At 49.6% G+C, this 21,108-nt stretch overlaps 1 protein-coding gene across 1 annotated transcript; it reads left to right on the top strand.

Annotated features, from left to right (window-relative positions):
- The first annotated feature begins 387 nt into the window (after positions 1-387).
- Positions 388-18,487, top strand: LACTBL1 (lactamase beta like 1). Its single transcript, XM_025925474.2, has 8 exons — positions 388-562; positions 910-982; positions 6,315-6,450; positions 8,797-8,906; positions 11,180-11,337; positions 12,340-12,578; positions 16,152-16,257; positions 17,194-18,487. Exons 2-8 carry the CDS (start codon positions 971-973, stop codon positions 18,170-18,172), a joined length of 1,740 nt encoding a protein of 579 aa, XP_025781259.2. The 5' UTR covers positions 388-562; positions 910-970; the 3' UTR covers positions 18,173-18,487.
- The last annotated feature ends 2,621 nt before the right edge of the window (positions 18,488-21,108 follow it).

Raw genomic sequence — 21,108 nt, 5'->3', positions numbered from 1 at the left:
TATTATTATCCCCATTTTGTAGATGAAGAAACAAAGAGGGCATGCCTTACCCAAGGCTACACAGGCAGTGACAGAACTGGTTATCTGCATATTTAACAACTAGGTTGACCCCTGGAAGTCTTCAAACCGTGTTCCTTGGAGCCTGAGGTTCCTCAGAGGCAGCCGAAGAGCTGGTGTGGGGGATGGACAGGTCTGGGAGGCCTGTGGGTCATCTCTCTTGCACACTGGGCTTGCCAGACACTCCTTTTGGAGAGAGCGTTCCTCTTCCGGCCTGGAGCATCTTGGATCACGTGGTGCTGTCCAGGCTCTCTGACAGATGTGCCCCCCTCCCTGTTGCTGAGGGACCCCAGGAACTAATCCCAATGGCGGAGGGCACATGGAGGGATTAGTGCCGGGGTAATCGGCACCACATCTGCCAGCCCCTGGGGAGCCTGGGTGAAGCCTGCACCTCAGAGCCCAGCCAGCCATCCCCGTCCCCTGGAACACGGGGACTCCCAGAGGGCACTGGCCAGCCGTGGCCGAGCCTGAATTGCCCTGTCCTACCTGAGCCTTCCAGAAGAGGGTGAGTGAGGGCTAAGAGTCTGGGGGTCTGAGTGGGTTGTTTCTGAGGCTGGACGGGCAGGCAGTGGTGGGGACAACGACTGAGTGTCCTGATTTTCCTGGAACTGAGAGATCTGGGACTTTCAGTGCTAAAATCACGATAGACCCGGACAGACCTGGACAACTGGTCAAACTCACAGGTTTTCTGAGTTCAGTTCCCTCCGCCTTCGAAGCAGAGCTTCACGAAGGGGAGGGTTTGCTTTGCCCCCTCCCATCCTTGTCTTCCAGCCTTTCTGTCCCCTCCTCTCTTTTCCAGCCTTCAGGACCTCTCTTTGCCTTCACTCCTCTGACTTGATTTTCCACTCACAGGGTCTCCTGGACTGTAGGCCTGAATCCTCAAGGAGCTGGAACCTTCCACACCTTGGAGAGAATGATGACCCAGGTGAGGCATAGCCCGTGGAAACTTGCTTCAAATATTGGCCTAAATCACCCAAATCACCTTCATCACCTTCATCATCATCATCGCTAACATTTCTAGAATTTGCACTGTAGGCCAGGAACAGTTTTGAGTGTTTTACCTGTAATAACCCACTGAATTCTCAAAACAAAGCAGAAATTACTCCTCTCCTTCTTCACATCCCCAGGCCTCTGACTGGAGTGCCCCCCAATTCATCCCTACTACCTGTTCAGTGAAGCTTTCCCCCACCTCCCACCCGGAGGCTGAGTTCACGGGTACCTCAGAGACCCAAGAGCTGTATGCACATGCTCTGTTCACATCTCTCTCCCAGAGAAATTACTACACTAGTGACCAGCTAGTGAACAGTGTTCTAGGGGCTTTACATGCATTAGCTCATTGACCCTCACCTAAATTCTATGAGATGTAGGAACGATGGTCCTTCCCATTACGCAGACAAGAAAATGGAGACTCAAAGAGGTGAAGTCGTTCGTCCAAAGCCAGTAAGGGCAGAACCAGAATCAAGTCTTGCTTCACCTGGTTCCAGAGCCCTGGTGTGTGGCCAGTCTGCTGTCCTGCCAGCTCCATGGGGGACAGATGTTGGCCAAAGGCTCTGTGCCCTCAGGACATAGCACTGTGCCCAACACACAGATGGCCTTTGGAAATTGCATTCTGGATTAAGAAGTGGACGAGGAGGGTTGTACCAGAGTGGGCGGTGAGGAGAAAGGAGGGGAATGTCTTGGGGCCGTAGGCCACCTGGGGAAGGAGGTGGGGGAACTGTGGTTACGGGTGGGGCTTGGGGGAGCCAGGCTCTTCCTGAACCCCCACCCCCTACCCCTGCCTCATTTTCCAGCTGGGAAGGGAGAGGGGAGAGATGCCTGGTGCCTCCTACTGTAGAGTCAAAATGTGAGCAGCTGGTGAGCAGCTTAGAGGTTAAATACTGACCCCACCTTTGGGTCTGTTGGAATAAATCCTGAGATTGGAGACAGGCATGGGATGAGGCTGGGCTTCAGAGGAGAACTAGAGACTGGGGGTGCGGTTCACATGTGAGTCACATGTGAGGGGCGGGGTGCGGTGGTGCAGAGCACAGAGCTAGAATCCCAGCTCTGTATGTGCTGTCCACGACTTCGGTAAGTCATTTTAAGGTCTCTGAGTTTCATTCTTTGCTTGAAAATGAGATGCCCATATTCTGGTCATGCTATAGGTGCCTGTTGAGGGAGGTTAGGCTGCCCTCCCTTAGTGCCACCGGCCCTGCCCCAGTGGCCCTTTGCTTGTGCTCGAAAGGGAGCACCTTCCAACTTCCCTCCCATATAAACAATACCAGAGAGCCCCCCCTCCGCTCCTCGAGGCTGAAGCACGGTCTTGTGTCTGATGTTACTCCTGACACCAGTGGAGACATCCTAATGCTCTTGGGCTCCTTAATGGCTTCATTTTTTAAAAATGGAGGTATAGTTTGCATGCATTAAAAGTCTTTCTGGTGTACAATTCTGAGTTTTGACAAATGCACACAGTCCAGACCGACCACGATCAAGATACAGAATGGTTCCATTGCCTACCACTGTCCCTTCTGTTCCTTTGTCATCTCCCCCATTCCTACCCCCAGGCAGCCACTGAATGGTGTTCTGTCCCTACAGTTTTGCCTTTTCCAGAATGTTACAAAAATGCAGTTGCACAGACTGTGGCTTTTTGAGTCTGGCTTGTTTCATTTAGCATAATGCATTTGAGATTCATTCATGTTACTGCCTGTATCGGTAGTCCGTTCCTTTACGCCTGCTGATCAGTATCCAATTGTACAGATATATTACAGTTTGTCCACTCACCAGTTAAGGGACATTTGGGTTATTTCCAATCTCTGGAAATTATGAATAAAGAGTGGCTTTAGTGGGAACCCCAAATTCTAGAGCTGGAAATCAAGTGAGATTTCCAGGTGTAAAAGGTAAACTCAACAAATAGTCAGTCCATCTTGCTAACAGCTGAAGACACAGAGGTCCAGAGAGGGGAAGAGACCCAGCCATAGTTATAACTGACTCAGGAAGTGGGGCTGAGATTTGAACCCAAGGCTTTCAACTTGCAGGACAATGTAAAGTTCAAAACATATTTCTGAAACATCTGCCAGGGCCAGGCAGAGTAACAATTGTTACAGGCATAAAGGCCAAGAAGGAATGATCCTGGTGCTGGAGACACCTGCCGGGGAGTAGGGAGACAGACAAAGAAGTTAGCAGTAACCAGTGTAGGTTACTGTTACAATGCAAGAAGGGGTGTGCATGAAGCAGAGAGGAGAGGCCCTCAGTTCTGTCTGGGGGAGAATCAGAAGGCTCTGCAAATGCCCATGTATTTTCAGGGAAGAACACAAGTTTGTCAGGTGGAAAAGGCTAGAAAGGGTCTCACAGACCCTCGCAGAGGGAACCTCCCTCACAGAGGGAATGGCAGGTGCAAAGCAACGGAGAGTGGGATGTGGGGTGTGGGAGCCTAAAGATGCAAGGGGGAGGGGGGAGGCGGAGGAGAGGCAGGAAATGGCTGCATGGGATCTGCTGGGGTCTGATTTTAGCAAGCCTCTCTGGCCAGACTGTTTACTGCAGGACAGTGCCTGTGCTCCGTGTATAAGTTCTCTTCATCACGGAAGAGCATGTAGGATTGAACAGAGAGAGAAGGAATCGAAACTCAGTGAGACCCTAGCGGAACACAGCCTACAGAGCAGGTGTTGGTACGGACAGGGGCTTAGTATGTTTCAGAGCCAGCGGCATACAAGTCAGTGGCACAGGGCTGGAATTAATTAATTAAATTTTTACTTATTTATTTTGAGAGAGACAGCGTGAGTAGGGGTGGGGCAGAGAGAGTCGCAGGCACACTCCACACAGGGCTCGAACCCACGAGCTGTGAGATCATGACCTGAGCCAAAATCAAGAGTTGGACGATTAACCAACTGAGCCACCCAGGCGCCCCAGGACTGGAGTATTTAATAATCCGTGCTGAGATGACTGATTATCTGTATGGAAAAAAATAAAATGAGATTTTCCTTCTTTACACCATAACCAAAATAGTTTTGTGTGTGACTGTAGAGAAATCTACATTTACCTCTGTATAACGTATTTCCTGTGCGTGCATGCACGCACGCACACACACACACACACACACACGCACACTCACAGCAAACAAAAAAGACAATATGGATGAATTTGATCGGCAGCAACCAAAACGCAAACCCAAATCCCTCTATTCAACGATAGCTAATAGAGCTTACGACGTGTCAAAACAACATACTTTAAAAATATTAACCTACTAAAGCCTTACTAATTTATGAGGCAAGCATTATTATCACTTCCATTCTACAGGTGCGGAAACTGAGGCACAGAGAGGTTGAGTGACTTTCTTGAGGTCACACAGCCAGGAAATGGTTGAACTGAGATTCAGAATTAGGCAATCTGGCCACAGATTCACCACTACATGATTTTGCCTCCAACAAGTTATCATAAACATAATGGGAACAGACAAAACACAAGCGAGAGTATCTGGAACTTATACTGAACTCTAATAAACAAGGAAAGTTGGATAGGAACAAATAGGCCATGGATAAGAACAGTCCGTTCACAGAAAAGCAAACCCAAATATATACAGTAAACACAGGAAAATGCATTCAAGCTTATTAGTAATCAAGAAAATGCAAGTTAAAAATAGCAATGAGGGGCGCCTGTCTGACTCTTGGTTTCGGCTCAGGTCATGATCTCACGGTTCATGGGATCAAGCCCCGCGTTGGGCTCCGCGCTGACAATGCAGAGCCTGCTTGGGATTCTCTCTTTCCCGCTCTCTCTGTCCCTCCCCTGCTTGTGTTCTCTCTCTCTCAAAATAAATAAACTTAAAAAAAGTAGCAATTAGGCTACTAATTGCTCACAGGTGGCTGGAGTGTTAACTGAACAACTTTGGAGAGCAATGGGATAGTGTCTATGAACCTGAAAAAGGCCACCCCTTACCACCCAGAAATTTCACTCCCAGGCACAGTGCTCTCAACTCAAATGCATAAAACAGTCATGTTTTTAAGGCAGCCTGGCCCCAGACTCCATGTTCTAACTAGTATACTCTGAAGTATATTCACACAGCAGGATACTCTACAGAAGTCAAACCGAATAATACAGAATACATGTACCATATGGGGGGGGGGGAGCAATTTTCAGGAGGATAATACAGTAGGTTATAGTTTACATAAGTTTAAAAATGTGCAAAGTGATACTACGTGCTGTTTACGAAGGCACGAACACACAGTAAATGAATGAAAACAGGCATGGTAATGATGAACACCAAGATCATAATGGGTGCTACTTCTGGGAAGAAGGGGAGGAGGCTGGAATCTGCAGGTGGTACAAAAAGGGCTTCGCCTCCACCCAGAATGTTTGTCGATTCATTCATTCATTCATTCATTCATTCATTCATTCATTCATCATCAACTATTTATCAGGGTCTGCTATGTTTCAGGGACTGTTCTAGGCACTGGGAATACCACGGTGAGTAAAACAAATCACGAATTCCCGTTTTTTCTTTCTTTTCTTTTCTTTTCTTTCTTTCTTTCTTTCTTTCTTTCTTTCTTTCTTTCTTTCTTTCTTTCTTCCCTCCCTCCCCTTCCTTCCTTCCTTCCTTCCTTCCTTCCTTCCTTCCTTCCTTTCATTTTAATGTGTATTTATTTATTTTGAGAGGGAGAGAGAGCACAAACACAGGCAGGGCAGGGGCAGAGAAAGAGCGGGGAGAGTGAACGAACTCCTGTTTTCTAATGGGATGGGATGAACAGACCATAAAGTAAACAAGGAGCTGACGTGGTACTTTTTAAAATGTAGAGGTATGAGGAAAACAGGGCAAAATGTTAAGATCTAACAAGCTTGAGTGGTGAGTGCCCTTGGAGAACTCACACTCCATCAGGAGCACCAGCTAATACTAGTTGAACAGCCGTTGTATTAGAGAGCTGGACTCCCACCACAATGGAAGCTTGTCCAAAGTGCCTTGGAGGGGGTCTGGGTGAGGAGAGTTGGGGAAGGCTTCCTGGAGGAGGCGGCATTTCAGCCGGCCTTAGCTATTTCACTAAGTACACAGGAGAGACATGGCAGGCCCAGCAGAGGAAGCAGGCCATGCAAAAGCCCAGAGGTGCAGAAATACACGTGGCACAGCTGTTGAAGGGCTCACACTGGGAAGGACCTTGGTTTTACAGGTGTGATATCTGCCCCAAGCTGTGGGCTCTTGTGATGTCTGGGTGAACCTGAGGCATGGTAGGGGTCCCTCTTCTGCCTCCCTCTGGCTGACCCCCTTGGGGGCCGTGCTCTTGTCCTTCCCCTCCCAGGTGGGCTGGCAGCCCAGCCTGCCGAAACTGAAAAAGAAGTGGCTCTTCCCAGCTTCCTGCAGCTTCTTCTTCCTGCTCTCTGTGGTTATGACTGGCTGCTTCCTGTGGCAATATCACCTCCCCAAGCTGGACACCAGTGAGTGCACAAGCATCCTTGACTTCCTTCCTATCCCTGTGGGGCCTGGGAGCCTGGAGCTGATGCACCTGATTTGAGGGTGTAGGGGCAAGACCACAAGATTTGGACTCAGAAGCTCTGGCCTTCATTCTGACTCCAACCCTCACTAGCTGTGTATCTTTGGACCAGTCAAGGGACCTTTCTGTGTCATGTTGCCCTTGGGTATAAAATGAAGATCCTAATGCCACTGGAGTTTCCTTAAACCACCCAGTCTGGCTGTAAATCTCAGGGACTCCCAATAGGTAAAACAGAGTTTCTCTTGCCTGATCTTCAGCCCCCATGGTAGGATCTCCAGGCCCTACCCCCATCCCTTTAAAGATCTCCCCCCAGCTATATCTAAGACCCTGGGAGGAACAATGAGGTGTCCGTGGACAGAAGCTGCCATTTGTTGGTGCCTCTCCATCCTGGGCCGGTCAAAGCTTGGCTAGTGAGCCACCGCTGCTGGCAATGTCCACCAGGCCCTTTGTTGCTATAGCAACCCCTGCAACCTCCAACCTGGATCATCCAGAATCCCAGTTCTCTGCTAACGCTGGGGAGAATGTCTCTCTCCATTCCTCTTGTGTTACGGATGCCCAAGGCTCGATGAGGTGGCCTGGGCTCCCAAATTCCCACAGAGACATTGTGCAGAAATGCCTCCTTTTATTTTCTTGCTGGCTTTTTCCTCTTCCACCCCAACCTGTTCTTTCTAGGGTATATTCTTTTATCAGGGGCTTCTCAGTCCCTCAAGCAAACAGTCCTCAAGTAGGCAGGTCAGCCTGTCCTAAAGGACCATGCTTCGCCAACAGTCAAAGTACCAATCCGAAGCAGATCAGTTATTACTATAAGTATGTACAAACGAAATTAAATGAAAAAAAAAATACTATAGAACAGAAGCTCAAGTTTTAAGATTCCACACAAAATTACCACATTAAACTGCTATAGAAGTTTCTAAATGTGTGCATTCAAATTTTGTACTTAATTTGTCACAAATGGGAAACAAACAGTTCGTGGACCTGCTTGGGTCCATCACCGGGTTGATCACTGTCCACAGTGATCGAAGTCCTCTCCCTTGCATGGGTACCACCTGAGAGGTTGTTAGAAATGAGGATGCCCTGCCTCCATCCCGTATCTACTGAATCAAATATGCATTCAAATATTTCCAGATGACTTTTTCGGCACGTGCATATTTTTTTAAGGTTTTATTCATTTTTGGGAGAGAACTTTTGAGAGCGGGGGAGGGGCAGAGAGAGAGAGGGACAGAGGATCTGAAGCGGGCTCCTCACTGAGAGCAGGGCTCGAACCCACTAACTGTGAGAGCATGACCCAAGCCGAAGTCAGACGCTAGAACGGCTGAGCCACCTATGCGCCCCTGTGCACGTGCATATTAATGCAGGGCTGTAGGCACCAGCCCTACCTGAGTCCCAGGCTGAGCAAAGCTTAGGTTTTGGCCAAGACCTCCCTACTCCAATGATTAAACCTATGTCATGGATTTGTTGAGAGACCTTCCTTAAGGTGCACAATCGATTTGTCCTGACAAAGTCACAAGGCCAGCCAGATTCAAGAGGTGGGAGGAGCTGGAAGGATTTGCGGCCATAGTGAGCCTCCCACAGAGAAGCTCCTCTCAGTTCTGAGTAGGATTTGAAGAGCGTGCAGCTCCTCTGGGCGCTTTCACCCTTACTACCCTACACTGCTCTCTGAGGATGAGGGGAGTTCTGGGGCCCGTGCGATGATCTCTCAGCCTGAATCCTGTCCTACCAGGGCCCACACCTTCTCCCCAGAGGTTCCAAGGAAGCCATACACCTGGACCAAAGCAGAATGGGACTTAGACCTGATATTCCAGGCACACAGCTCTGGTGACACAGGCACTGGCCTTATGATTTAGGCCTGAAGCCTAAGCGGGGCCCAAGTCCACCTCTCCACTCAAATATATAATCTGAACTAGAGAAACAGAGGCAGACAGACAGAAAGACATGGTTGAGCCTGCCCCAAGGAGCTCGAACTTTTCTAACTCCTCTGACTACATGGAGGGAGAAAGCTGGTCGTACAAGAGAAAAGGGCTGCCAGCCAGGAGCCTTGGCCTAATTGGTATTTTGAAGGCCAATCATCAGGTGGTGGGTGTGGGACTGTCCCTTCTCCTCTCAGGCATCCGCCCCCATGGTGGGCGCTGTGCCCTGCTATCTATCTCCTGGTGAGGCTGTTGCCAGCTGGGAGGGCCAGCCCCAAGGCACGGTTCTGGCCTTTGCTGCCACCTTCCCACCTCTTCTAGGATAATCCCTAGACTCCTACCCTGAGCTCTGTCCCCCACTCACCATGTGATGCTCCCTATAGGTTCCTTGGGACCAGAGGTGGCCTCTGCCCCTGTGAGGATGTGTCCCCGACACCCTGAGCCTGTGCCGCTGGCCCACCCCCTCCCTGTGTTGAAGGAGGCCCTGGAAAAGGTCAGTGATGACCCAAGAGGGAACTGGGCGTGTGTGCTAGGCCTGGGGGATGAAGGGGAGGGCACGTTCTGTGCACTGGCAGGGGCATTTACTCGTGCATTCAACATATAATCCTTGAGTACCTACTTTGGGCTAAGCACCAGGGACATGGCAGGAAGAAGATACTGTCCTGCTCTCAAGAAGCTACTAGTCTGGAAGAGTGAGGATAGGGGACATTTAGGGAACTGCGGGGGCACAAAGAAATTGGCTTTGGGGTCAGGCAAGGCTTCTGGAGGGAATGGTGTCTACTTTTTTTTTTAATGTTTTTTTTTTTTTTTTAATTTTATATTTGAGAGAGAGAAAGAGAGACAGAGACAGAGAGTAAGCAGGGGAGGGGAAGAGAGATGGAGAGAAACGGAAGCAGGCTCCAGGCTCTGAGCTGCAGGCTGTCAGCACAGAGCCCAACACGGGACTTGAACTCATGAGCAGTGAGATCATGACCTGAGCCGAAGTCGGACGCTTAGTGGACTGAGCCACTCAGATGCCCTGGGAATGATGTCTAAACGGAGATGTGAACAAGTAGGAAGTACCCAGGTGATATGCATTTATACATACAGTAAGGGAGACTGAGGGAGGGAAGCACGTGCTCCGGATAGAGGGACCAACATGTGCACAGGTCCAGAGGCAGCAGAATGAGTGCAAGGCACACACAGAGAACCACCAGGGAATTCAGGCTGCTGGGGCTGCAGGTGGGGGAGGGAGAAAGGTGGGACGGGGGGAGGAGGACACAGCCCGTATCACAGAGGCCACTGCAATGTAATTAAGCACACACACCTTGTAACACAATTCTTACCACTGCATGATGGCCTGACGCTAGAGGGGGTTGTTGGCCAGCTCACTCACCTTAGGAGACACACAGACAAATGAAACACGACTGGAAGTGTACAAGCAGCAGCACAGCGGAGGGGTGTGAAACTGTCATCCAAGGAACGGTTGAAGGCAAGGCAGGTGACGTGTCCATGTAAGAGAAGGCCTGGGCAGAGACACCATCACTGTCTGCAAGTACCTGAAAAGCTTTAGTGAAGGAGAGGGAGCAGAACGGTGCTATGAGGCTCCAGGGTCATAGCAATTAAAACAAGAAATAGCAACAGTAATCGTAGCCGGCTTCTAGTGGGCACCTAGTATGCGGTAGCTTCTTTATACAAATGCCTCATGAATCCCTATCTAGAGAGGAGGAAACTGAGGCACACAGAGGCAAAGTCAGTGCCGGGGTGGAAACCACACATGGACAGAACTCAATTCTGGACCTGCTAAATCACTCAGCAAGGAGGTCTGGCAGTTAATTAGGACCTACGGTTGGAGTTAGCCTGGGGTCCTAATCCTGACTCCACTAACCATTAGCCACTTGGGCAAGTCGCTTCATATCTCATAGACTCAATCTTCTCATCTGTAACATAGGGAGAAATTTAGCACTGGCTTATTGTGGATTAAATGAGACAATGCATGGGGTGCCTGGGTGGCTCAGTCAGCTAAGCGTCTGACTTCAGCTCAGGTCATGATCTCACAGCTTGTGAGTTCGAGTCCCGTGTAGGGCTCTGTGCTGACAGCTCAGAGCCTGGAGCCTGCTTCGGATTCTGTGTCTCCCTCTCTCTCTCTGCCCCTCCCCCACTCACACTCTGTCTCTCTGTCTGTCTCTCTCTCTCAAAAAAAAAAAAAAAAGAAAAACATTAAAAAACTAAAAAAAAAAATGAGACAATGCATGAAGATCACTTTATATTGTGCCTGGCACATTCCAAATGTCCAATAACTTTGGATGTTATCATTGTCACTGTATTTCATTATTGAAAACAATGTCCTTTCAATAAATGTTCAAAGAGGGTCTAGGGGCCTCTATAGTGAATCCTCCAACATTAGGGGGTCAGACCAGGCCTTCGTGAGGTTTTCTAGGGCAGCAGACAGGGTTCAACGACATCAGTAGTTTAACCCCTCTCTCCTTTTACATTTTCCCAAAGAAATTTTCTTTGAACAGAAATCTTACGAGGAAGGCCCACATAAAAACAAATTTAGAGGAGCTGCTCTGGTTGTAACTGGGTGGGGGTCCAATCCCAGGGGGTCTGAGAACCTGAGGTCTGAGGCTCCAGCCACGGCGCGCGCGGGGGGGTGGGGGTGGGGGCGAGAATGGAGGGGGTCCCGGCAGGGGGCGCTGTGTGCAGGGTGTGGTGTAGGAATGCGTAGGGCAAGCAGGACCAGAGGGGTGTTTGTCTGCGCCTGCACTCCTGCTCTTCTCCTCCAAGGTGGACAGGATCCTGCGTCAGGCACTGTCTGCCCCGGGCCTGGCTGCCATGTCTGCAGTTGTCATCCACAATGACACCGTGCTCTGGACTGGGAACTTTGGGAGGAAGAATGGATCAGACCCGGCCTCTGGGCCCCCCAATGAATACACTATGTACCGGTCAGCTGGGTGACCTCTGGGGTCCTGTGGAGGGGGGCATGGGATGGGAGGACAAGGGAGACCTAGGAGGTAGGGGGACTCAAGAGAATCATGACTGGGGGTCCAAGCTGCCAGGACCCTTTATTAAGTCCTGACAATTTTATAGATGAGGAGATTGAGGGCCAGAGAGCACCAGAGAGTGCCCAACATCACACCACAGGGGTAACAAGTCAGGAAGGAATCTTTTCTGGAGAGCTCTTAGCCCAGAACCTCCCTAACTAGAAAACGCTCCCTGTGTCCCACCTCCCACACCCTACTATGTGCCACGAAGGAACTGTAACCAGTTCTTGGGCCCTTGCCCCGGGTCGCTGTTAGTTGGTGGCAGCGGTCCAGACGGAAGAAACTTGGGACCCCCTGCGGCACACCCAGAGTCTCCCCTCCTAGGTGCTGCCTGCAGGATCCTCCAAGCTGACAATGCAAAGGGAACACGTTCACTCCCAGAGACACTGTGAGGATTACAGAGGTTCCATTCACACTGCACCTGCCATGTGCCAGGCCTGGGCCCACAATTGCATTTGCTATCACTTACTCAACACTTGCTACCTACCTTCCAGGTATCTTGCCAAGCACTTCACATGCCCAATCTCGCTCAATCTTTTCTACAACCTGTAAAATGGACAATGACACAGAAACTGAGAGAGATCTAGTACTTGCCCAAGACCACTTGGCTAGTAAGAGGCAGAGGTACATGATCCCAACCTATGTCTATCCCAGAATGGGAAGGGCTTGGGTTAAGGCCTGGCACGGGGTAGGCACTCAAGAGTGTCCACCTGCCACTGTGCTATGTTCTCGAACATCCCAAAGGCAGTTCTACAGAGACTGCTCAATTTCCGTCTGAGACACTGAAGAGGGTGGACTCAGTGCTTTCCTAGAGCATTAGAAAATTGGGACCTGGGGTGCAGGACGGAGGTTGTAAGGCCAACTGTATATCCTCTGCACCCTTGTGTGCTTAACACTTCCCAGAATCTCCAGCATCTCTAAGATCTTTCCAGTCCTCATGCTGTATCGGCTGTGGGAGGAGGGCACTGTAGCCTCTCTAGATGACCCTCTGGAGCGGTATGCCAGCACCTTCACCATTAACAACCCGTTGGGCATGGCATCAGCCCCTGAACAACAGAGCTTGATGGATGAGCTGGAGAAGGTGGGCCCAGCCCCAAGGCCTTCGTCCGTCACCCTCCGAAGGATGGCCAGCCAGCTCTCAGGTGAGCAGCCCTGAAGTTTTGCAGCTCAACCCAAACCATTTCAGGGGTGGCAACTGAGCAGCAGGTTCTCATGCAGCCAGGCCAGCCACACCTCCCTCTCACCCGCCCTGGATGGTGGACCAGGGGTAGAAAGATCTGGTGAGGTAAAAGCGGAGGTGAAATCTGGGAGTTTAGATCAAGGAGACAAATCAAGATCAGGTGGCAAGTTGAAAGTCAAGATCTGCTTATTAGGTCAAGAACAGGTCAATATTTGTACACAGATCTACAATGAAGACCTAATTTCCCTCGATATACAAAGATTACGTACAAATCAATACAAAGACTAACAACCCGACAGAAAAATGGGCAAAGAATAGGAACAGAATAGACAATTCACAGGAAAGGAAATACAAATGGCCCTTAACACTATGAAAACATATTAAAAGATGTTCAACCTCATTCATAACAACATAAACGCAAATTAAAACCACGGAGAGACATTTTTCCCTTGGCAAAGGCCAAAATGGTGGGTGCACTGGGTTGGTGAGGTTATGGTGAACTAGACCCTCTGATGCATCAGTGGTGGGAATTTACATTGCTGCAACCTGGATGGGGGACAATGATAATATCTACCACAATTAAAAATGCATAGATCCTTTGGCTCAGCAATTACCCTTCTAGGAGATTCTCTTACAGATGTATTCATACATGTGTGGTGTGAGGTCTGCATGCATTCACTGCAGCGCTGTTTGTAACGGCGAAAGACTGAAACACCTACATATCTATAAGCAGGGGAGTGGCTAAACAAACTGTAACACAGCTATATAATCAAATCAGATGTAGCGTTAGAAAAAAGGGGAATAATGTTGTCTATGTACTGAGATGGAATAAGATACAGTGTTAAGTGGGGGAAAAAGCTCAAACAGCATATATTATATGCTACTATTTGAATAAATAATACACACACAAAGTGCACATATGTGTATGAATGAATACATATAAGAATGTGTAATGTACATATTACTCTATAATACGTTTATATAAACTAAATGGACATACATGTGCCTGCCATTTTTTTAAGTTTACTTATTTATTTTGAGAGAGACAGAGAGAGAGAGAGAGCGTGCACAAGCAGGGAGAGGGGCAGAGAGGAGACAGAGGATCCCAAGCAGACTCCACACTGTCAGTGTAGAGCCAGACATGGGGGCTCAAACTCATGAACCTTGAGCCAAAACCAAGGGTCAGACGCTTAACCCACTGAGCCACCCAGGCCATTTCATTTGAAATGATGCCATTTCATTGTTTCAAAAGGCCTGAGGTCTTAGTCAATGGACATGGCTGGTTATCACTCCTGAGCCCAGGCGGTGTACCCGAGGTTCAGCGAGAGGATGGAACCTCCTGAAGCAGCTCAGGCAGGACAGGGTCACTCTTCTTGGGGGAGGGTGGCCTGATGGTTAAGGGCATGAGCACTGAACTTCCAGCTCTGCCTTCTCCCAGCTGGGTGATCTTGGGCAAGTCATTGAACTTCTCTGAGCCTTATTTTCTCCCCTGTAAAGTGACTGTGGTTTGCCTTATTATTGGGGATTAAATGAGATAATGAGTGTAAAACACTTAGCAGAGCTCCTGGCACACAGCAGGTACTTGTCAATGTAGCTTTGGTTATTTTAGCCAGGGTTAGACCTAGGTGCAGTGGGGCCTGATGAGGATGTAATTATGGGGGTCCTCTTTAAGAATGCATTATTAAAAATTCCAAGTTAGATATAGGCCTTGGAAGGGGCCATGCAGGTAAGGAGCCTTCAGGCTTACTTAGGCTCTTCCGGCATCCTGTTCAAGCCACCTGGGTTATAACTCTGACTCCAGGGCTCCCTCTAGGGGTGTATTGTGGACTCTTCTTCATCCATACCCAGGGAACCAAGTCCAGGGTGCTTGGTTAGTTTAAAAATACCCTACATGTCTTCTACAGTCCCAAGGGGCCAGCTGAGGCAACAGCTGCCTGAATAACTCTGTTCTAGGCTCTCAATGTCTTTTATGATCGACTCTCACTGTAATCTACAGCTGTCTCCCGTTCCTGGAGCTTTTCATCCATTCTCTGAGTTAAGCCTTCTAACACTTCCTAGGGAAACCACAGCAGGTGTTGCAGCCCATTTAAAGAGGAACAAGTAGAGGCTCAGAGAGGTAAGGTACATGGTTTGTGGCCACACAGCAAGAAGTTCCAGAGTCAGAACTTACACCCGGGGCCTGGGACTCCATCTCCCAGTTGCTCAGGCCAAAGGCCTTTGAGTCACCCCTGATACCTCCAACCCCCATACCTTCCACATCCCCTCAAGTAGCAAATTCCGTTGGCTCCACACTCAAAGTAGATCCAGAACCCAACCCGTCCTTACCACTTCCACAGCTGGCTCCCGGGTCCCAGCCACCATGAAAAAAAATGCGGATTTTTCAAGTCTCCTTATAGGCTTCCTTGCTTCTACCCGCCCCCCCCCCCCCCCGGCCCCGCCAAGTTTGTTTTCAAACAGCAACCAGAGCAACCCTGATGAAATCTACATCAGATTTCATCACTCCTCTGCTCACGACCCCAGCCATGGTCACATCCGACTCAGAGAAAAGGCCAAGTCCTTCCAGTACCCTATAGCACCCCGTGACACCTGGTGCCTACAATCCCAGTACTTCTCACCTCCGAAGTCTTCCCCTCCTCACTCTTCAGCCACACTGGCTGTTCCACACTGGTCCTCAAACAAGCTAAGTCACTCCCGCCTCAGGGCCTCCACACTTGGCTGTTCCACACCTTCCCTCTGCATGACATTCTTCCCTCACACTGCTGCTTGGCTCTCCCCCTCTCCTCCTCCAGCTCCCACCTGCTCAAGGGTCACCTTCTCTGTGAGGCCTTCCTCTGATCACCTTGTATCAAATAACAATCCCTCCTTTCTTACCCCATAGCACGAGTATTTATTAATCATCTGTCCCCTCCACTAGAATGGAAACTCCATGTGGTCAAGGACTTTATTTTGTTCACTACTGAATGCCCAGGACCCAGAACAGACCTTGGAACAAAACGTGGTGCTTGAAAACTATGGCCGGGTGGAGGGATGGAAAGACTCCCAGTCCTGTAATCCTTCCCATACATGTCACATCCAATAAACAAAAAATTCCAAGTGGTCAGAGAAGCCAGTTTGGCAAAACCTGTTTGGGTACTGACCTCAAGAATTTTATGGAATCAAACTTCTATGGGTTGATGATAACAATTATTTTTTTGAGCAGTTACTATGGCCAGGCCCCAAGCTGAGCATTTTATCTCACCTGAGCCCTATGATATAGGAAATTAAATGATTTCCCTTGTGTTCCCTGGGAAGATAGGAAAGGGAAGACTGGGGAACATAGGAAGATAGGAAGACTGGGGCTCAGAGAGGCTAAGTGACTTGCCCAACCAAACACAGGGAGGGTTAGAGTCCATGCCAGACTTTTTTTTTTTTTTTTTTTTAAGTGATTCTGCGGTCATTATCTCTCAATCCACGGAAGGTGGGGGAGGGAGTGCATCCGGGGGCCACTATCCCACCTTCAGCCAGCCCAGCAGTTCTGATCACTGCTCTTCCCCAGGGCTGCCCAGAAGGCTCCGCTCTACTTCCCTGCTGTGGAGGGGCAGCACCCAGGAGGCCCTGAGCCTGCTCAAGGATGATGTGCTGGTGGCAGACCCAGGAACCAGGTGAGGAGTGTGTCTGAGGCCCCACCGACATTAGGAACCTCCAGAGGTGACACACCCCTCCTAGGAGAGAGCCTGAGTCACCTCACCCTAGACATCTGGAGCCAAGGGAGATGCAGGGATCCCTGAATGCATCCCCTAGTCCACAGCTGGGAAGACAGGCCCAGACAGGCTGGCACTGCAAGGCAGGGGGAAGCTGGGCCCAGGTTCAGTTCTGTGTGAACCTCGTATTCTGTCGATTCACCAACTCAACTTTTATCGAGCACCTACTCAACCGAGATACAACACCTACCTACTGAGATACAGCAGGGAGCCAATTACAAGCAGGCTTTCCTCATGTAGTGTGCATTCTTGTGAGTGAACAGTGAACTTTTTTTTTTTTTTAAGTTTCATTTATTTATTTTGAGAGAGAGAGAGAGAGCACACATCCAGGGGGAAGGCAGAGAGAGAGGGAGAGAAAGAACCCCGAGCAGGATCTGTGTTGCTTGAGCCCATGAACTGTGAGATCATGACCAGAGCTGAAATCAAGAGTCTCATGCTTAACTGATTGAGCCAGCGAGGTGCCCCAGGACTCTAGTTTTCCATTTGATAAAATCAATTATACTAAAGTAAAAAGGACCAAAAAGATTTGTTTTACCACTTTCCCAGATGTGTTGCTGTGTCCAACTCTTCTCCAAGTTGCCGTGTGACTCTGGGCAGTTCTGCCCCTCTCTGGTCCTTAGTCTTCCCAGATGTAGGATAGTGCCTTGTAGTCAATCATCTCTGGGGTCTCTGCTGGGTCTGACCACCTGGGATGCAGTGAAGCAGGTTCCTTCTCAACCGCGCCCAGTCCAACGAACCTCTGGTGGCATCTCGGTCTGAGCAGGTGGGGCCCGGCTCTTCAGGGCCTGGAGATGCTCACCCACGGCCGCATCCCAGTTTCCACCCCTACTCTTCCAGGTGCCATTACAGCACTTTGGCCTTCTCGCTTCTGGCCCATGTCCTCGCAGCGCACACTGCTCAGGGCGACTACCAGCGCTGGATCCTGGAGAACGTGCTGGAACCGCTGGGCATGGAGGACACGGGCTTCGACCTCACGCCCCTAGTGCGCGCCCGCCTGGCGGCTGGCTTCTACGGCAGCGGCCGGCCGGCGCCGCTCTACGACCTGGGCTGGTACCGGCCGTCCGGCCAGATGTACTCCACCCCGGCGGACCTGGCCAAGCTGGCCATGGTGCTCCTGGGCGGCGGGCTCCCGCTCCTGCGGCCCGACGCGGCCAAGGCCCTGCTGGCGCCGCTGCTGGCCTGCTCGGGCGCCTACTTCGCCAACGAGACGGGCACCCCGTGGGAGTTCCACGCGCAGGGGGGCTACCGCGTGGTGCGCAAGGACGGCGACCTGGACGGCTACGCCGCCACCTTCTCCCTGGTGCCGCCGCTGCGCCTGAGCCTCGTGCTGCTGCTGGCGGGGCCGCGGCCACCCGGGCGCGACCTGGTGGCGCAGGCCTACGACGTGCTCCTGCCCGCCATGGAGAGGGCCCTACGCGAGGCCGAGCCCAGCCCTGCCCCGCCGCCCAGCGCGCGCCCCTTCGCCGGCTACTTCACCTTCGCCAACCAGACCTTCTACGAGGTGCGCCCCGGGCCGGAGGGCGAGCTGCGCCTGCGCCAGTTCGGGCCCCGCGTCGAGGCGCTGGTGCCCCCCGCGTTCCGCACGCTGGCGCTGCGTCACCTGCGCGGCCGCGTCTTCCAGCTGCACGTGGCCCGCGAGTTCCCCTGCGAGCTGCCGCTCGGCGACGCCTGGCTCTCCCTCGAGGCGCAGCACGGGCAGCTCGTCAACTTCTACCCCTTGGACCGCCACGGACTGTCTCCTGGCTTCGACGTGCCGGGCCTGAACACCTACCGGGTGCTGCGGCTGCAGCGCAAGCCCGTATTCAAGACCCAGTGACCGCGGGCTCTGTCGGGAGCCTCCCCCTTGCTGGCCTCCGGGCTTTCCGATCTAGAGTTGGAAAGGCGGAGCTGGGGAGATGTGTTAGAGGAGCGAGTAGTTGGCAAAGTGGGGTAGGGTGTTTGCTGCTCAGAGTGTGGACCGCGGACCACAGCTGTTTTTTGTCCATGGGGTGGAAGAATTCAGTACGGAAATTTAGAGTAAACATTTAGAAACTTTCATAGCAAGTTGATAGAGCCCCTTTGGGCTTGTATTTTGTCTTCGTACTAAAAATCAACTGAGTTTTAATTTATATAAAATGAAATGCACACGTTATCAGGGTACCGTTCCATGATTTTGACATTTATGCCCACTATAATCAAGATAGGGAAAATTTCCATTATCCCTCAAACGTCTTTCCTATTCTTTTGCGGTCAGTCCCCTTCCCTGCACCCAGCCACCGATCTACTTTTATCATCGTGGATGATTTTGCCTGTTCTGGAGTTTCATATAAATGGAATCATACAGTGTAGCCGTTTGGGTCGTCCCCCCGCCCCCAGCATGAAGTTTTTGAGGTTCACCCATGTCTGTGTGTGTATCAAAAGTTTGTTCCTTTCTATTGCGAAGTAGCATTCCACTGTATGAGTACACCACATTTGCTCATCCCTTCATCTGTTGATGGACATTTGGGTTGTTTCCAGATTGGGGCTGCTATGAAAAAGCATTCCTGTATAAGTCTTTTTGTGAATACATGTTTTCATTTCTTTTGGTAAATATCTAGGTAAGCCGTGAAGTTTTCCAAAGCACTGGTACTATTTTACATTTCCACCGGCAACATGTGACCCTTCTGTTACTCCACATCTTTGTGAAAAGTTAGCATTGTCAGTCTTTCCAACTTTAGGCATGCTAGCGGTTGTGAAGTCCTGTCCCACTGTGGTTTTAATTGCATTGTATTGCTCATATTGTAGAGATTCTCTCTATGCTCTGGATACAAGTGCTTTGTCAGAGCTGGTATTGCAAATATTTTCCCTCAGTCTTTGGTTTGCCTTTCCAGTTTCTTAATGATGTCTTTTGGTGAAGGGCAGAACTTTTAAAATGTTGATGGCTTTTATGCCTGTTGGATCTAATACAAAATGTAAGCTAGCGTTTTGCATGTCCGTTTAAAAATTAAACTTTATATTTTGAGGTAATTGTAGATTCACATACAGTCGAAAGAAATAACCAGTGTGCCATTAACACAGTTTCCTCCAATGGAAACATCTTGCAAAACTGTAGTACGATATCGTAGGCAAGTTGATAGAGTCATTGACATTGATGGAGTCAAGATAGAGAACATTTTCATCATCACAAGGATCCCTCCTGCCCTTTTCTAGCCCATGCCCAGTTGCTTACCAACACAACCCCCTCCTGAACTCCTAGCAACCACCAATCTGGTTTCCATTTCTGTAATTTTGTCATTTCAAGAATATTATGTGTATGGAGTCATACAATATGTAATTTGGGGGGGGGGACTTTTTTTTTCACTCAGCATAATTCTCTGGAGATTTTCAAGTGGTCGCAAGTATCAACAGCTTTTTTCTTTTTGTTGTAGAGTAATAGTTGCATGGTGTGGATGCCCCACAGTTTATTTAACCATTCGTTTGATGAAGGATGTCTGGCTTGTTTCCAATGTTAGGCTATTACAAATAAAGCTGCTAGGAACGTTTGTTTACAGGTATCTGTGTGAACATAAGTTTTTTATTTCTCTGGGACAAATGCCCAGGAGTGCAACTGATGAGCCATATGGTAGGGTTTTTGTTTGTTTGTTTGTTTTTGTTTCTTTTTAAAGAAACTGATGAACTGTTTTCCAGAGTGCCTGTACCATTTTATAATCCAATCAGCAATGTATCAGTATGTATATGTATGTATACACACACACACACACACACACACACACACACACATATATACAGTTATATATGTACATAGTTTCCCTGCATTTGTGCCAGCATTGGTCACTATTATTATTTTTGTAATTGTAATTTCTTAATCATGAATGACGTTGAATACCTTTTCATGCGCTTTTTTGCCATCTGTATATCCTCTTCAGTGAAACGTCTCTTTATGTCTTTTGCCCATTTCCTGATTGGATTTCTAAGAAATTGTTGAGTTTTGAGAGTTCTTTACATATTCTAGATACTAGTCCCTGGTTTCAAATATGTTCCAGTCTGTAGCTTGTCTTAACAGACTTAACGCTCTCAACAGGTGTGCGGTGTTATCTCATTGTCTGCACAGCTTTGGCCCCTGGGTCATTGCCATTGTCTCTTCTCTGTCCCTTTCTGGCTTTACCATACTTCCCTGGCCGAACCCTGGGCTCCCTAATTTGTATCTCTACCCCTGGCTATTCCTCTGACTCCAGACTTACGTGCCCACCTGCCTACTGGGTATGCAGGATGCATCTCTGCCTTATGTCCAAAATGAGACTGTCAGCCTCACCCCAGACCAGTTCCTCCTGTAGTCTGTCCATCTCAATCAGTGGAAGCTCTGCTTCTGCTGTTGCCCAGGCTAGACTCCTGGATCCCCACTTTCTCTCACATTCATCCCATCCGTAGGTCATGCTGGCTTTACTTCACACTGAGTCTGGAATCCAATCCCTCCTCCCCACCTCTGCTCTTCTGGCCATTTCCAGGCCACCATCCTCTCCCTCCAGGGTTATTATAGTGATTTCCTGTCTCCCCATTTCCATCCTTACCCCCTGTCATGGTTAGTTTTCTGTGTCAATGTGACGAGGCTAAGATACTCGGTTATTCACACACTCATCTAGGTGTTCCTGCGTGGGTATTTTGTGGATGTGGTTAACATCCACAATCAGCGAACTTTAAGTAAAGGAGAGTACCATCGATAACCTGGGTGGGCCTCATCTAATCAGTAAAAGGCCATAAAAGTAAAACTGCAGTTCCCAAGCAAGAAGGAATTGG

Source organism: Puma concolor, chromosome C1 (assembly GCF_028749965.1).
Source record: "Puma concolor isolate L17-30 chromosome C1, mPumCon1.1.hap2, whole genome shotgun sequence".
Lineage (NCBI taxonomy): Eukaryota > Metazoa > Chordata > Mammalia > Carnivora > Felidae > Puma > Puma concolor.
The sequence above is the reverse complement of the archived record's forward strand: the minus strand, read 5'-3'. Positions and strand labels throughout refer to the sequence as shown.

What these genes read in the sequence shown, in the direction of transcription:
- LACTBL1 (XM_025925474.2), top strand. An exon ending in AATGAATACACTATGTACCG is followed by an intron (nt 11,338 to 12,339) that starts GTCAGCTGGGTG and finishes AACACTTCCCAG; the next exon opens with AATCTCCAGCATCTCTAAGA. An exon ending in GTGGCAGACCCAGGAACCAG is followed by an intron (nt 16,258 to 17,193) that starts GTGAGGAGTGTG and finishes CTACTCTTCCAG; the next exon opens with GTGCCATTACAGCACTTTGG.